The 17,621-nt window shown below is 38.7% G+C and overlaps 1 protein-coding gene across 1 annotated transcript in view; it reads right to left on the bottom strand.

Moving 5' to 3' along the window:
- pde11a (phosphodiesterase 11a) overlaps positions 1–17,621 on the bottom strand; it is a 40,464-nt gene that overhangs the window by 19,524 nt on the left and 3,319 nt on the right. The window contains exons 3-9 of the mRNA XM_034573879.1: positions 8,152–8,241; positions 7,470–7,610; positions 7,261–7,325; positions 5,624–5,756; positions 4,939–5,014; positions 930–997; positions 738–830 (exon numbers count right to left, since the gene is read on the bottom strand). Of these exons, the coding sequence (XP_034429770.1) occupies positions 738–830; positions 930–997; positions 4,939–5,014; positions 5,624–5,756; positions 7,261–7,325; positions 7,470–7,610; positions 8,152–8,241 (666 nt within the window). The remainder of the gene's footprint in view (positions 1–737; positions 831–929; positions 998–4,938; positions 5,015–5,623; positions 5,757–7,260; positions 7,326–7,469; positions 7,611–8,151; positions 8,242–17,621) is intronic.

The following is a 17,621-nucleotide window of genomic DNA, read 5'->3' on the forward strand; positions in this document are numbered from 1 at the left end:
AAATGCACTTTATTGTGTAAACGCTTAAGGAACCTAAAGTTATTGTGTAATTATGTTGTTTAAATTGTGTAGGTGCTTCACTTATGACTGCAGTTGAGCAGAGGATTTTGTGTTTAAATGGCCTGTTGCCCTTTTTGCTGTTGTACTCCATGGGAGAGCTTATGTAAAAATGTAGTTGTAGAAATTTCCATATTTTAGTCTGTTATTACGTTTATACGTTTACTTGCATATTTCTGTTGTTTGTTTTGTGTAGGGGCTTCACTCACGTATACAATTGACCAGAGGACTTTGTTATTTGGCTCTTTTCGTCAGGTATGTTTTATGTGTTTCAATGTCCTGTTTTACTCCACTGCAGAGGTATGTGACATTTTTTGTCATAGAAATGTCTGTATTTTAGCCTCTGTTAGTACATTTGTGGGTTTACTTACTATCTTAAAGTTAGTGTGTAGCATGCTAACATATTTCTCTTGTTTAATTTGCGAGGGGGTTGTGTAGGGGCATGAGAATAAATGAGATCGCCTCCAAAGATATTTGATCTAATCAGAATGCACACACTGCTAGACTCCGTCGGTTGTAGTAGGGAGCAGGAGCAGTGCAGAATCCACTGAAGTCAACTCTCTGAAGCAGCATTACAGTTTGCATGGTAATGTTTTCATGCAATTTGAAGGAGAGATGATGATTTGTTTTTAATAACTTGGAAGGCAGGCAGGAAGTCAAATGAGATGTTGTGTTCTTACATCCAAAGCCACGGACTGTTTGGCCCAAGACTTCTTCACCTGGTCGTACATGATAGTGTTGTTGATGCCCAGTCCACAAAAGATCACAAACGCCTAAGAACAGAATTAAAAACACAAACACTTTACCACAACCATTTCTACTACGACCACATAATACTTTACATAGAAAATGTACAAATACAGGTATAATACCTCAAAGAGACGCTGGTCTGCATCATAAAATGGTTTCCTGTCAAGCCTGTTCAGAACTTGAGCGACACCTGGTACACAAAGTGAGTTTATTCATACAATAGGAACTTAACAAAGGAACTTAAAGCTTGGTATTTGCAAGGCTCTGGTGCATATATCCTGCCTCCAATTAAAAGAGGATCAGACCCACACACTCTATGCCATTGACTAACATGCATTATTAATGGCAATTAAGCACAGAAACAACATCCCCTCACATAAATAGCAATGGTGGTATCTGTTGTGTCAAACTATATTAAAAATACCAGGAGGCTTGGTGAAAAAAGTTATAGTGATGAGCACACCACTACATATAAATTAACACTGACACATGGTTATGACAAACTAAATGCTGGATGTGTAATTCAATCAATGATCTTTTTGAAAGGAATTCAGTCACGATGCTGCCAAGCCTCTTTATGTGACAGCAGTATTCCTTGTTTAGATGACTTCTCTTATCATCTAAGTGAAAACAGAAAAAGGTTTCGGTTGATAAAGCACACATGTATAATTAGTATGATGAAACTGACATTTCTTGTCACACAAAAATAATTATGGCTCCATTCTAAAACTTTATTTCAAAACTCAGTTTTAAAATGATCTCTGTCTAGACTAGCAGTTAGGCTGTGTATCAGAAGTAGTCTGCCTCCATACCAACACACCTGAAAATGCATATCATTATGCATATACACTGGGAACAGGAAGCAGGAAGTAAACAGAAAGCAGATAGTCTATTTACTGTTGCTTGCAGCAAACACTGAGAACAAGAAACAGCAATGGTGAGAAGAAAAACCAGGGGTCTCTTTTCTTGGACCAACAGCTGGTTAGCGAGCTGTGATTGATAAGAATGAGACGATGCGTCATTTTTTTCCAAATATGTTTCTGCCAGTTTCTGTCCCGTTTTCAAACTATGACGGGACCAGCAGCGATTCCAAAGTTCCCCGTTTCAGGGGCTCAAAAACTCCCGGAGTAGTGTGGATGGCAGACGTAAACAAAGGAACAGTAATGCATTAAAAAGAAGAATTAGTGTGGATGTAGCCTATACTAAAAATTACAGATGAGTGTTAAGGCCATAAGTAAGCATGTCAAGCATTATAATGTGGAAATGTTGGGAATAAAGTTGAACTAAATCCATCTTTTTCTTTTATTTGTCAAATTGAGAATAAAGTCAAAATGATGGGAACAAACTTAAACTTTCAAGATCAAAGTCAACTTTTAAGATTAAATTAAACTACCTAGTTTTGTAGATGAATTGGTGAAGTTGTGCTTTGGCTTAGTAACAAGGAAATTCTTTCTCTTTTATCAGTGTTCTTCGAAGAGATTGTGCCGAAAGCTGCGTCTGTTCAGAAGAAGAAACCAGGCAAACTTGGAGGAGGTGGCCACATTTGTGCAAGAAATAAGTGATAATTGACAAATGCAAGGTAATCGATAGTTACACCTTTACACTCTGAGGATGTAATGTTCCTACAGATTGCAGTCACTCCTGTAAGGACTAATGAACCAATTGACTTTATTCACAACATTTCTACTTTTTCCCAAAATGAAAAAAAAAAGCCTTAACACCCTTCCATATAAAAAGCAATTGCTCAAAAATGTCTATTTTATTAATCTCCAGGAGGTCAGACAAACCTGCCACAGAAACATTTTCTACAGAGGTGAACAGATTAGTAAGAACAATTTTCATCGTGGTGTCATTAAATTTAAAGTACAGGGTTGATGTTGTCTCTCATCAATTATTGCCGTCTCTGTAATTAGCATGTAGTTTGTGACGAGTTAAAGCGTAGGTGGCCCCAAGCATTTAAGCAAATGAAATGGCTGCTTCGAGCCCTGTGGCCATCACATAATCTTTAACTACACCACATTCCCACTGTCACAAGTGTTGTTTTCCATTATCATGAAAGATAATCAAAAACCATAACATGATAATTACTCACAGCTCCATTATTAGTTTTTATGCAAACCCACAGTGTTTGTGTAGCTGTACAACGCTGTTTATCTATTGGGTGGTTTTCTGCTTACTACATTAAAACTCTCGAGGGAACACACCACATTACAAACAACTAAACTGACCCTAACCAAACTCAACTCACAGTAATCTTAATAAAGTAGCTGTTTATTATAATGGAACATGCAATGAATGCTTTTTCCATATTGTGGAACAACAAACAGAGTTGTATAAAATACCCTCTGTCTCAGGGACAAATTTAGTTTAAGATCCTTGTGAGGCGGCTCAGCATCACATATCGAATATTCTAATCGTGATAATAATCTGATCCATCCATTCCTGGTGCACCCTTAGTTTATCAGAGGGCTGCCAATAACCATCTGTTACCATTGACATCTTTAATGTGATGAAAATGCTGATTTGATGCTAATTGTGCATCTCATAATAATCTGTGACAAACGTCTGTGGTGATCTGCTCTGTTTTGAGCAGGGTGTTGAGTATGATCTCGATAATCTGTCATAAACAAACTGGAGTTACCAAAATATTAAGTCAATTTAGCAAAATAATTAATTTACTTATTTAAATGTTACCTTGTTGTTGTGACGTAATGAATTTATGACAAAAATTGATCTGTGATTCTCTGACTCGCCTTATCTCCAATTTTGATAGAAACAAAAAGGAAATGGCTATTTAATCTGATTGTTTGATATTTTAAGAGAACCAGCTCCATTTATGTCAGTGAATTTTGCTACATGTTGCTAAAAAAAAAGTGCTAAAATGGATTTTCCTCACATTTGATATTTGACAATAAACCTCATTCTTTTGGTTTAATCATAACAGTATTTCTTGCCATCACATTCTGAAGGAGTTGGCTGAGACCTTGGCAGATGACACAAGGACATTTGTTTTCTAACTGAATGAATCCTTGACTTGAGAATTTCATCCCCTGCTGCTGTGTTTGTATAATGGTTTTTCACTCCGGATCCTCAGGTGCCGCCCACACACACACGCCATTTCTTTCCCCCTTCACTGCTTCTTCTCTCTCCCCTCCCCGACAAATGCACTTACACCTACGCAAAAAAATGTGTATACATGGACATAATACACACACACATACACACACAGGTTTTAACCAACCAGCTAAAGAAAATATGCTGATCACTTTCCGATTAAATAAAAACCTAACATTCAGCTGCTGTCATTGCTCCTCCCTGCAATATCAAGCACGCAAACCAGATGAGAGATCAATGATTTATCAGAGTGTCAGTGTGGTGTTGGCCCGGGGGCTGATTCACAAACACAAAGCACACAGCCAGGAGAGGGGAACTCCACCTCCAGTGATGGTGCAGCATGGATCTAATCACACACATGCAGCTTCAGCTGATCGCACGCTCAGGCTCCCCCATCCCCTATTGTCTGCTATGCAGCAATAATGGAAGAAAAGACATTTAAAACCTACATTATAGAGCATGTAAGTGCAGCACAATGTCAGTGCTGAATATGAATCTGAAACATAGAAACGTGTGGCCACAAGTATGTGAGCACTTTTGTTTTTTGCGTTATTTTGTTTTGCATTCCCAATCAAAAAAGCATTTATTGCTACAACATACAGTGACATTTTAGATAATTATGTACTTCCAAAATCCTAGCAACAGTTTGTAGAAGGTCCTTCACTGTTTGTACATGACCATGCCCATGTAAGGAGAGGTCTAAGAGATGTTTTTCCCAGTTTGGTGTGGAAGAACTGTCGTGGACCACACACAGCCATGACCTCAGCACCATCTGACACCTTTGATAAGAGCCAGAAGGCCGACTGCGAGCCTCGCAATCAGTGACAACATCACTAATGCTCCTGTGGCTTCAAATGAAAACAAATCCCTGTGGCTCTGTACGTAGCCACATTCTTTGGCCACAAAGTGTATTAGACTTCTCCAAATTTAATCACCTCATGCCAACATAAATATCTATTTTTATATTCATCTATCAAGTAAGATCAGCAACGAAGGAAGCCCTGTTTGTTAACTTACCAATGATTTGGTGATTGCTGTTCCATATCGGAACACAAAGCACAGAGCGGATGTGGAAGTCCGAGAACTGGTCTGCCTAGAATTAAAGGGTGTAAATACAGTGATAGTATGAAGACTAACATTCATCCTCATAAAAAACACATTTCCATGAACATTATACTGAGAAAGGTAATCGAACTTCAATAAAAATCTCCATAATCACCCAAAAAGAAATTAGAAGACATCACCTTGGGTTTCAGGAAACAGTGATGGACCTGTTTCAGTATTTTCCTAACTTTTATGGACCAATTTATTAATCAAGGTGATGAGTGGTTAAATTAATTAATCATAACAAAAATTCCTGGTCTGAAAGGGTCTTTACCCTACAGAGATCAATAGTGCTCCTATCCAGAATATTTTGGCTTCATTTCTGTATAGTGGGAGGAAGTGGAGACGCTTCGTCCACATTTCTATACAGTCTATGGTGTAAACAACACTGATATAGGTTCAAAGCACCACAGCAGCCAGTGGAACTAAACAGGCCTCTTTGACGAAAAGTGAAATGTCCTCATCACCAAGCGGTAAGTCTAGTTATGATGTCATACTCAAAGATATTAATTATAAATGTGTAACTGTGACTTGTACTCAGATAAAATCCCTTTGACGTCAACTCTGAAAAAGAGCATATATGTGTGTGTGTGTTCACCTCAGCATCAAAGCGTGGATCCTGATAGGCGTCGCTAATGTTCACAGGGAGTCCTGTGGAGGCTACCAGCTCCGCAATGCTGTTGTTGATGAGCCAGTCTGAGTAAGAGGATTTCTCCATACTGTCTTTAAAACTGGGGTCAGGGAATAAGAGGGAAAGAAGACACAACAAATAGAAAAGGGGAAACTGTTAAACCAAATGTGTTCACTTGCTTTTACCCAGAAGAGGTTAAAATATTTTTCCAACACACAACATTCACTGATGAAAATAAAGAATACCCCTTTTATTTCTTCCAAAGTAAAAAAAAACCTTATTCTCTATCACATCTAAACTGCAAGCTTGCAGAAGGCCTCTGTTATTCCCCCTTGTGGACCCTGTTTCTTTACGTCGACTTTCATTTAATGAAGTTCTCCTACAGTAGATATCGGTGAGCTTCTCCTGCAGCTTATGAAGTAATGAAAAGTTAATTGTGTGATTGTCTTCCTCATTGCCAGACGCCCCCACACTCTGCCACAGAAACACCTGCAGCCCTGCTCAGGCTTCCCATTTACATTTATTGCAGCAGGCTGTCACTGACTTCATACCTTCAAACACAACATGGTAAATGTTCAGTGCGGCTCATTAGAATAAACACGGAGAGACGCTGATGTCAGATCTTTCGAATCCTTTTGATCTAGTGACGCAGCTGTGAATCTGAAACCCACGGTGAATGAACCTCATGAGTGAGATGGCAAGATACCTCACCCCTCCTCTTTTTCTGTCTTTCTTTCCTCCTCTCTCCATTCTCGAGTCATTTAGCTACCTCAGACACACGAGAAGCACGTTACACTCGCTCAACATTATCCTGCCCAGGGGGGCGGCGGGGGATTGTGAGGCACATTAAAAAAACCTACAGTTCGCTGCTCGCCTTTTGACACCAAATTCATTCACCTAATTACACACATGAATCCTGCACAGCCGCTTTTGTTATTCAGATGAACCTTTGGGAAGACTGTGGGTCATCGCAGAGAAGCTGTGCTTTTTGTAATTTCAGCTTTATATCAAGCGCCGTGTAGTTTTATCACTTGAAATCACAAACTGGCTGTTTATTAAATTATGTGTCACCAGAAACACAGACCACTAGGGAGCATGTTTAGCCAGTCGGACTAAATTGGCCGGTCAAGCAAACTTGACATTTCTTTGACTACCACTCATCTCTTATGATTCTTCTCTTATGATGGTTGTTGTGGCCGTCACTTCTGACTCGAAGTGACCATCAGATATGGCAAGTGCAGGGCTTGGGAGATAATTTGTCTTCCTTTCAGCGTTTGGTTTTCATCCATAAACATCCCACACAATATTAAGCCTCTCCTCCTCCACTCAGCCATGCCTTGCAGAGGAGAGCAGCAGCGAAAACCCAATTAATTAGGGCTCCTACAGTATGCCTTCTATTCAGAATCAGCATCTTACTCCCACAACACTACGGTGTATTCAATTTGTATACTTCCCTTACTTTTTGTCCTTGATGGAGGCTTTACAGATTCAGACAAAGCTATGAGCAGAATTTACAGGTGCTGTGGTTCCAAAAGCAAATAAAGGCGAAGGCATGCTTATTTAGTACGAAGGTTACATCAGGGCAGATGTTACACCATACATACCTGTTTTCAGTGTCTGCACTACACTTAGGAGACAGCAGCTCAAACGACTTGGTGAACTTCACCACCTGAGAAATTTGAAATAGAACGATTTACTAAAGATCTTGAGAAAATGCTTATAACTAATACACACAGAAAGCACAGAAATGCCCATGCACAAATGTTCAGAAAGACGGATATACACAGTTGGACAGCAGAGATAAAATCAGTACCGGTGACTCGATATCCTCCAGCAATTGAACAGAGCAGCGCTCGCACTTTAGCAATGTCTGGGCACGGTGCATGATCTTCCTGACAATCTTCTCCAGGTCAGTCTGCTCCTCAAACAGGTCATTGACGACCTCCAAGAGTGACTGGACACATGCAACAGAAAAAACACTGGCATTGAAAGTCGTAATGGGGACCTTTTAAATAAAACTCTGCCTTGCCATTATTATTATTATTAGTATTATTTCTTTCAAACCATAAACCAAGAGGATGATATATCAGGATCATTTCCCCAATAAAAGTAAATTGGGCCCTATATCTAGGGCACTGCCAATACAACTTAAAAGACATCAAAATCATATGGTGTCTCCTCATTTCTCCCTCAGTTCTCTGGAACTGTGTTCTCATTATGTTATCTTCCATCATAAATCAATTTATGACATGAATTAGTGCATCTCTTAACATTCCCTGGGAGATTGAGATTAGGGAGGAGGCCCTCATCTGGATACAGGCCCATCCCCCTCCGCTACACATCCAGAGAAAAGGTCCATGCTGGGCTGCTCCGCAAAACCAAGTGGGCTGCAGCTGATCAATATTCAGCCGCAATGGCAGCGTCAGGGGGAGGAAGTAATGATCCCAGGGATCTGGGGTGGGTCTGTGGGGGGGTGGGCTTGTTCGTGGGCTTACCCGACTCCTGTCATACTCCTTCCTTGAGGCTGCGAAGAGTTGGGCATTGGAGATTGCGATACCACAAAATGGCAGGTACATCTGCAGCACCTGTAGACATATTGAACAGAGTCATTACTGAGCTACGTACAGAAACTAGAATTACCAGCTCTATGTGTGATCCTGAGCTATGGTGCTTGAATACTGGCCAGAAAAGTGTTTTTGCAGAACATAATGATGTAACATGGAAGTTGAGCTTAGGGCAACGTTCGTACGTAAAATGTTTGTATATAAAAATCACTTCTCGGTTTTATCCAATAGACATTTTTGTTCTATTTTGTTTGTTAAATTTCATAATCACCATATGAATCTTGGGTTATAGCCAGAAGTGAGTTTTGTGAAGTGACAGTGATTAAGATTATGATGTTTGCATTAGTTGCTAATAGACAATCCCATTCATATTCCAGTTTACAGGTTATAAAGCATAGTGTGATTATGACTCATATCATCATTACGTCCACTAGGCCATACGATGTTCCTGCAAACTTTTATAAAATATTGCCAATGTGATGTTTGCGCCTAAACACTTGAAAGTATCAATTTCCCTTAAGATAAGTAGCATAACCACGGTTTCTCCTTCACCCGGTTTCTTGTCATCAGTATCGTCTAAGTTTACATGGACTTTAATGATCCAATATTAACCTCATCAAGATAATTGTCTGGATAAGACACTGCCAAGTAAACGGCATTTTATGATTGTCTAACTAAAGTCATACTTGTAATAAGCAAATGAAGACGTGGAATAATCTGATTTTAGTTGCATTTTGTAGACATCTTCCTCACATTATAATTGAGGTAAGTTTTCACATAATTTCGCAACATCGACAAGCTACAACCGCTTGACGTCATAATCAGAATATGCTTTGTAAAATAAGATGGAATATGAAATATTCTATTAGCAACTCGTGCAATCGTCATATTTGAAATAATGTTTGTTTTTTCAGAATAAGGTCAGTAGTCGGAGTACTGGGTATGTCATCCAATATTGATACAGTACCTCCTGGAACATTTCTGCCAAATTTGAAGGAATTCCCTCAAGACAATTCTGAGATTTCACATTCACAAGAACAAACCAGGAATGTGCAAAGGGCAAACAAAAAAGGCTGCAAAGATCAAGAATGATGGCTGTTAAACTTGATTATTAACATTGTTGAAATTTAAAACACATACCGACTTGAAACATTTACTAATGTGTAATAAGGAAGCATTCAACAAGGGCTCAGAAGTTAGAGCGGGTTGTACAACAACCAGAAAGTCGGTGGTTTGATCCCCAGCTCCTCCAGTATGCATTTTTCAAGTGTCCTTGGGCAAGATACTGAAACCCCAATTTCCCCGCATGGCTGTGAATGGTGTCACCATTTTCCTTTGCTAAAAAAGTTTGTAATGTTATATTTTTGAACAGTCAATATAATTAAAGCTGTTAGAAGAAAAAAAACGGGTTCTATTTGCATCCGAGAAAACTTAAGCTTTTCAACTGGAACAAATAAGAAATGGCCTTTCATTGGCATCATTACTCGCTAGGACAAATAAATCAATCTAACTGACATTTTACCATTTGACTGAATAGTCATACACACTTACGCCTTGGGCTGATTCTATAAATACATTTTTTTCACTCATATTTTCTTCACATAAATAATGTAATCACTTGATGTGGCCTAATGACTATAGTTAATATGTGTCCTGAAATCGATTCAGCGTCTCACTTGTTTGGAATCAAACTACATTTCTTTCCTTCCTCAGCGCTGTTGATGCATAATGAACAACAATATGCACGGACTTCTGCAGAAGACGCAAAGAGGTGGCTGCAGTGCATACAATACACAGGTTGAATTCTACACAACTGCAATTACTCCGCAATGTGGCCTTATCTGGGAGACACTCGGGACCCGGTAACATGGAATCAATAGGATTTAGGGTTGTGTGCTTCCTTACTCTGCCTCTTTGTTTGGATATCTATATTTAGCATCTGTGCTGCTGTGTAAACAATACAATCAGTGCAACAAACCCACTTATATTTACCAGCCCTCAGTGCGACCTGAGGGTAGGGACACTACGACAATAAATGAATGGGAAGTTACTCAGCTGTGGCTGCTGATACAGGGATATATCTCTTTTCACCTTTCAGAAAAGATAATGTATCACTTACTCATCAGCCCCAAATGACCATGTAAGGGGCGCAATCTTATCGCACTGTGATGAAAATGTGAAGCGTGTACCTCTGACCGCTCAAAATATTTTTTAGGTAGTCCACAGGTTCACAGGCTTGAGTTCTAGGCCTACGTGAGGATTTAGATTATGAACATTTGAACAAATCAATACATGGTTTCCACTGGGTCAAAAAATTGTCTTAAATTTAATTATCTGAATTTTAGGCCTTAAATTAGGTCTTGAATACGTTTAGGTTAGTCTAAATTATGTTAATTTCCATTCAACAGTACTTCTGTTGCACTTTAGATCTGTTTTTCATGAGGAACATTTTGGCAGCATGCATAGTTTGTAATGTCTCCATGTATTTTAGGTCTTTCCTAGCAGTACAGAATTAGAATGCTGCAATAATACTACTAACTAAGAATTTTTCGCAGTATAACAATCTTAAATCATGGGGTAAGTTATTCTGGTACTCAGATAATGTGTCAAACTTGATATAGTTCCAAAATTTCATTCATTGAGGTCTTCAATATTCTTTAATTTAACTAGTTGAAACCTGCAGGAACCCATAGTCCAATATGGGTTATTTATATTTTTGTGATATACTTGAGTAAAAGTAAATACAAAACGTGCATTAGTATTTAAGTATCATACATGTGGAGCTTACTCTGCTTTCACTGTTGATAAAAACCACATGTCAACTTTTCAACTCCTAATTGCTGGGTTCACGATCATCGCAGACGTAAAATGGCACCGCAGACATAAAAAGGCTGTGAAACCTTGGCTCTAATTGCCACAGTTTCTCTTTACAATCAAACAGGTCTCCTGGGTTAGCGACATGAATTTAATTTATCACTCTATATTTCAATGGTGGTAGCGCTATCTGAATTTAAAAAGCATGTTGGCCACCACAAGAAATAATTGTTCAAGCAAAGGTATACATGCAAACGTGGATAAGGAATAACATACATGATTGTATATAAATCCTGCTCCAAACCCTCAGTAATGTGTAAAGCAGATCTTATAATGAGAGGAAAACATCACATCTGTTATTCTCTTGTTGAAAGAACACATGTTTAACTGGTTTTATAGTTTTGTTTTGTTGAACTTTGAAGCACCACAATGAAGTTACCCATTTGGCTTTATTGTGTTTTTATCCTGAATGATTCTAACTATGAAGACGAAAGATATAGTATTGTGCTTATTTCAAAAACAAATTCAATAGAATTCCTCTGCTCCAACATGACACACTGATGTGCATATTATGACACTGTTAATTAAATCACTAAATCAAAATCCTTTCTAATCATAACATAAGAAATATTAGTCTGTCACTCTAATGAGTAAATTAAATTTATGCACTTAATTCAGTCATTATACATAATCAAGTGCCTCGTGCAATTGTTTTCAGACACGGAAAACAGATGACGCGGAGCGATAAGCTCTGACATAATGCTATTTCAGCTGTCCTTTGGAATTGTCTAATAATGATCTTCCAGAGAGGCAGTGGCCATCAATAGCCCCAGCAGGAGCAGATTCATTAGCGAGCTGGACTTTGGGGATCTGGCTATGGATCTGCCCGCGGAACTAACAGGCAAGCCCGAGAAAAGCACTGCTTCCTCTAATTACATTCTGTCAGCCAGGCCATTATACAAGGTTGCATTACAAACAAGACGTTTTTGCCCGTGGACTGACCAGTAAAGAGTGGTTTAATAACCAAAGAAACTGACCGAGCCATTAAGCTCAGGCGGCTCCTGAAACCTCAACAACTTCCTTTGGCACAACTGGAATTTCATACGAGGCAAACCAAGATAAATTGCGACTCCAACACTTTCCTTGTCCACTTACTCCTGCAAACTACAACTACCAGTTCATTTAAAAAGCTGTGCTCACTTTGCACATGGGGGTAAGATGAAGCCATTGTTGCTTTGCCAAGAATTGCTTTCAGGAAAAAAAAAAAGAAGGAAAAAGGTCTCCATTTTCTCCAATCTCATATGGACCCCCCGCTGGTGTCAGCAGAGCAAACAGCAGTTTTACAAATCCACTAAGCAATGATTGCTTCTTTTGAAGGTAACATCAAATATTTATGCAACAGGAATACACACCTCATTAAATTTCACAAAAATGAAGTCACTGTTTCAGAACATGAATATCTACATAAACAGCAGCATGAATAACATTAATCAATCAAGCAAATTTTATTTGTATAGCCCATATTCAGAAGTCACAATTTTTCTCATAGGGGTTGACAAGGTGCGACATCCTCTGTCCTTAACCCTCAACAGGAGTAAGGAAAAACTACCAAAAAACCCACGACAATCAGATGCCCCTACGATCCACAATCCACCATCACGATCCATGATCTGCCATCACTATCTCTGATTCTCGATCCATCATCATGATCTATGGTCCATGATCATGCAACATGCAATATAAGGTATGTCACAGAGCAGGTGGAAAAGAACGATTTGCAACCCCTAATTTCATACAACCAAACATTTACAATGCTGTGCATGGTCTGGTTGAGATCAATTTTTTTACAAGACATCAAATAAACACTGTACAACACCTGCAGTGCTGCTATATTCATTATTATAAAATAGTTCTACACATGTATGCAGGTACATGAAAAAAAACCTAGGAGCAAAGGAGAGGTCAATAACTGAACAGCAGATGTTGCATCAGTTCAGTAACATTGGTCAGGTTTTGTAAACGTTTATGGCTCCTCAGGTGAATCTCCCTGTGGCCAATGAGAAAACTTTTCTACCGAGTTAAAGAGACTTTTCCAACTACAGCATCTCTTTTGAGGTTTTCTTGCACTTTGTAAAACGGTCTGCACACAACCTAAAAAGAAATATATCCTTTCTGTGTAAACTGTGAAATAATTGGTGATTTACAACAATCATGTCTTCCAGCCTACTCGTTATCTAAACCTCAGTTATTGACTGTAAGATAACAATGCAGTGTGGCAAAGCACCACAGGGCAATGTTCAGTTCTAAAAAAAAAAATCCTCTGTTCATTTAAATTATCGATTAAAAATGCAATTTGAAAACTGTACATGAAATATTTGTTTTCTTTAATTACTAAACAGGTAACTCGTTGAAACTAAAGTGCAGTGCCGGAGTCTGCTTCTCAGTTCCCCTCGGACCTCGTCTCCCGCCTGTGCTCATGGTTCCTAGAACACGTTATGTTATGAACACGTTATGAACACGTTATGAACACGTTATGAACACGTTATGAACCTCCCCTCAGCTCCTCAGACCTGCCATGCTCCTTTCACCCATCAGGTGTCCTCAGTCCTGCCTCTTCTGTTCCCATTCTCCTCCTGTGATCTGCCCTTTTCTCACACCTGTTTCCACCCTCCTCTGCTACCTTCTTGTGCATGTTGCATCCTGTTTTCTGTTCCTGTCATCTCGCCTGCCTGTTCACCCATTCACCTGTAAGGCTGTTAATTCAATTCAAAAGCCACTGTACCAGTAAAACATACTGCATATAAACATATTCTGTATTTTCTGCAATTACAGCCGCCTACCTACATCTACCCACAGACTGAATTAGCTATTATTGATATATCAGTAAAGCTAATATGGGCCAATAACAACGCTGCAATGTATTGATCAGGCTTTGATCCAGAGAAAAGGGTGGAGACAGAACATAATGCCTTCTCCTCAAACAATGTCAATATTCCATCCAGCTGTTGGTTTTGAGGGTAACTTGGACATCATTATTTAAGTTTGTCTTACATTTTTGGACACCTGTGTTTGGATGACTCAGGGGCATTGAGCTGCATTGGTATGAATCATGTTAGAAATAGGTTTTCATTCTAAATGTTCTGCACTTCCTAAATTGATTGGTTAAAGTAAACATGCAGTTGCACAGTTGGACACACACACACATCCTTGATTCAAAAAACACACAAACTTTTTGAACTTGCCCTATTGAAGGCAAACAATAATCCCTATCTGCCTGACACATGGCTGCATCTTTTCTTATTCTGCATCACTTCATGTTTTACTTGTTTTGAGAGCTGTCCACTCAAATATCACTATTTGTTGCAGATGACTACAATGTCCTAATCTGGCATCCCCCAAGGCACAGTTGTAGGTCCACAAATAAGTTTTTTCTCTGACTAATTTGCAAACAAAAAATAACTGGTAGGGCTATATTAAAAAATGAATACCCAATAAGAAGTCTGTATTGAAGTCCAGACCATAACCTTAAGGCTCTTAATCATAATAATAATAAAGATTTTTAAAAACTTTTTATGGTCATATATATATTAATGAATTAAACACATGCGATATCAGAAGAAATTGTGTTCTCTCCTTTAGCTGTAGATTTACATTGGGGATGTGTGTGAAAGTAGTTATTACAGATTTGCTTTGAGACAATTTGACAGCGAGTCTGGAAGCCAGAGGGAGCACAGCGGTGAGGGGAGAATGCTATTTTCCAATCAACACACACAGATGTTAAACTGGTTTGGCAGATGGAACCTACATGGTGCAACTTTCATCTTATTAAAGGGAAATTTATCAAAATGCCAACCTGTGAATAATACATTTTACATGTAAAATGATAAAAGGTGTGCAAAGTGAAAGACCAGTTAAATCGTGATAACACTGCAAGATATAGAAACAACAGGAGGAGGTCAGCTTATACACTTAAATTAAGTCAATCAGTATATTCCTCCATAGAAGATAATGAGACAGTGCAATTATGCATGGGCTGAACCATTATCCAAGCTCCCCATCAGATTGCAATACTGCAGGGTATATACAATTAAGGCAGCGTGGGATGTAAAACCAGCCCTAAAATGTGCTTAAATATCCTGTAAGGTTTCAGTATACGGCGAATATCATTTATTTTAATAAAGATACACTAAAGTCTCTAATGACTTCTGCTGTTGCAGCATCATTTAATGCTTTTAAAATTCTGATATATTTTCCTATTACATTACATTCCCTATAAAAGCAGAGCTGCAGCTGTGCTGTGCTGGGAGCTCACTGTGATGCTAGCATTGCATTTCATTACTAATTCAGCTGTAGCCATCTCACGCATTAGTGTGATGTTAATGCAATGTGAAACATACTCAAAACAAGGGAAAGAAAGAGGAATTCCTGATCTGCTATGAACAATGGATGGAATCTAGGGATGGAATTTTGACAATAGAGCTCCAATGGAGAAAGAAAAAAAAATATGATGGATTAAAAAAACTGCAGCCGTTTGCTTCAGTGGAAACTTAACTATAAAATAAAGGCACAGCAAGATTTGTGCTTTCATGTTCCATCTTTTCCACCCTTCGGGGGCTCGTAGCTGCAATAACAGAACAAGTCAGTGTGTGTGCTTGTCACAGCCCTTCTGCTACATCTATTTAAAGTGTGCTGATGGACAAACACATGCTCTGCGTGTATTTCTGATGATATTAAAAAGTCAAATAAAAGACATATTAGATTTGTACAATACACCATACAAAGTTGTTATTCTTGGTGGTATCACATCAGGGCCCTGGCCCTTTGGAAGATACTGCCTTGGGAAAACTGGACGATGCTGAGAGACGGCCTATGATCCAGCAAGGAACTGAGACTGTGTTTAAGGGCAAATATGCTATTTTTAAATAAAAAATACTAGTTACATTCAGACAGGACAAAGAAACTGAGAAATAATAAAAACCATCTGTCACTGTACAAGTTTGTGATATATTCAGTTTCCAAAAAAGAGGAGGTAAGAGGTAAAGACAGATGTGACTGCAGAGCAGGAGCTAAATTCAAACCCTGAGGACAATATGTGATGTGGATATCATCCCAGGTAATGGTGCTTATCTGTTCAAAAGTGGGTATTGCTTTTTCATTGTGTTTCATTATACTCTGTGTCGTCGCAGAATATTGTTACCAACACAACACATAAAAATCTGAATCAAATGTAAAATTAATCAACAACCAACATCTCCAGAGCCAACTCTATAAAGACACTCAACAAAACTGGTTTCATATTTTTTCTGACTTTGATGATGAACTTTTTTATGTTTCAGGAAAAAAACGTGTGCCAACTGTTTTTGCATTTCCCCAACTGGGCAGCTATATTGAATGTATAAATAAATACAGTCTAAAGTAATGCCACTTAATCAATACGCCCTTGAATTATTAACCATGACTTTTCTGAAAAGAAAATATATCACTCCTCCACCTACACCCTACAGTGATGTCCTGTCGGTGCCAATTTGGAAACAAATTTTGAAATACTCACTTTGAGTTGTTCATTTGTTCTATTATTATTAATATAAACTTAATATGGTAACCTTATCTCCTTGTGTTTATTCCATTATTGTGTTCTGTGTTTGAGCCATGCAGCCATAACATCTGTTAATGTGAAACCGGATACAGAATATAGGCTTCAATAGATTATTGAGCAAAACATACAATCTAGTAATAATTCAAAATTCCTGGGCTAAACAGAGGAAAGCATCTACATTTAGGACAAGCATGAAACAGAAATTATAGAAAGAAACAGTCATCTTCAACTCATAATAAACTGCAATGACAGAAATCTTCCATAGTATGTTCCATAGTCAGGCCACAATGCAACTTACAACATGCAAATGGCCTAAATATGAGAAAAGTCCCCTTTTCACTCAGAGAAGTCCATCTTTACTTTAATATACCTACTGTTGCAAAAATGTATAAGAACAGGGACATAACATTTGACAGCTCTGATACACTTGTGCACCACTAACACTTTGAAAAAGTATTCCCTTTAAAAGAAACGGAGCACCATCTTTGAAATGCCACACATGAATCACGAAGAAACTGAGCATTTACTTCAGGCCTCTGCTCTTTCCCTCTGCTCCTCACTTCTCTGTGCTGCAACAATAACAAGACTACAAGAGTCGGAAGCCACGCTAGCAGCTCTGCAAAGCTGCACCACTGCACCTATAGTGCTAATGTCAGCAGAACAACATGCTTACAATGATGTTTCTTACATGCTGATGGTGAGCAGGTAATGTTGACCATGTTCACTGTCTTTGTTTGGTGCGTTAGGATTTGCAATTAATTTTCTATTCCTGCAGATGGAGATGTCGCTAATTAACCACCTAGTAGTCGAAAACTTCCCATTAACCTAATGGTGGCGCCAGAGGAAAAGTCAGGCAATCATCAAAGTGATTGTCAGGGAACCATGAAGGTCTGAACCAGATTTTGAGCCAATCAACAAGGCAGATGTGGAGCTATTTCACATTTCACCACCATTGCTATCCCTATATCCCTGCTGTATGAGGATAAAAGCT

The sequence above is a fragment of the Hippoglossus hippoglossus genome, chromosome 21 (assembly GCF_009819705.1).
Source record: "Hippoglossus hippoglossus isolate fHipHip1 chromosome 21, fHipHip1.pri, whole genome shotgun sequence".
NCBI classification, from domain to species: domain Eukaryota; kingdom Metazoa; phylum Chordata; class Actinopteri; order Pleuronectiformes; family Pleuronectidae; genus Hippoglossus; species Hippoglossus hippoglossus.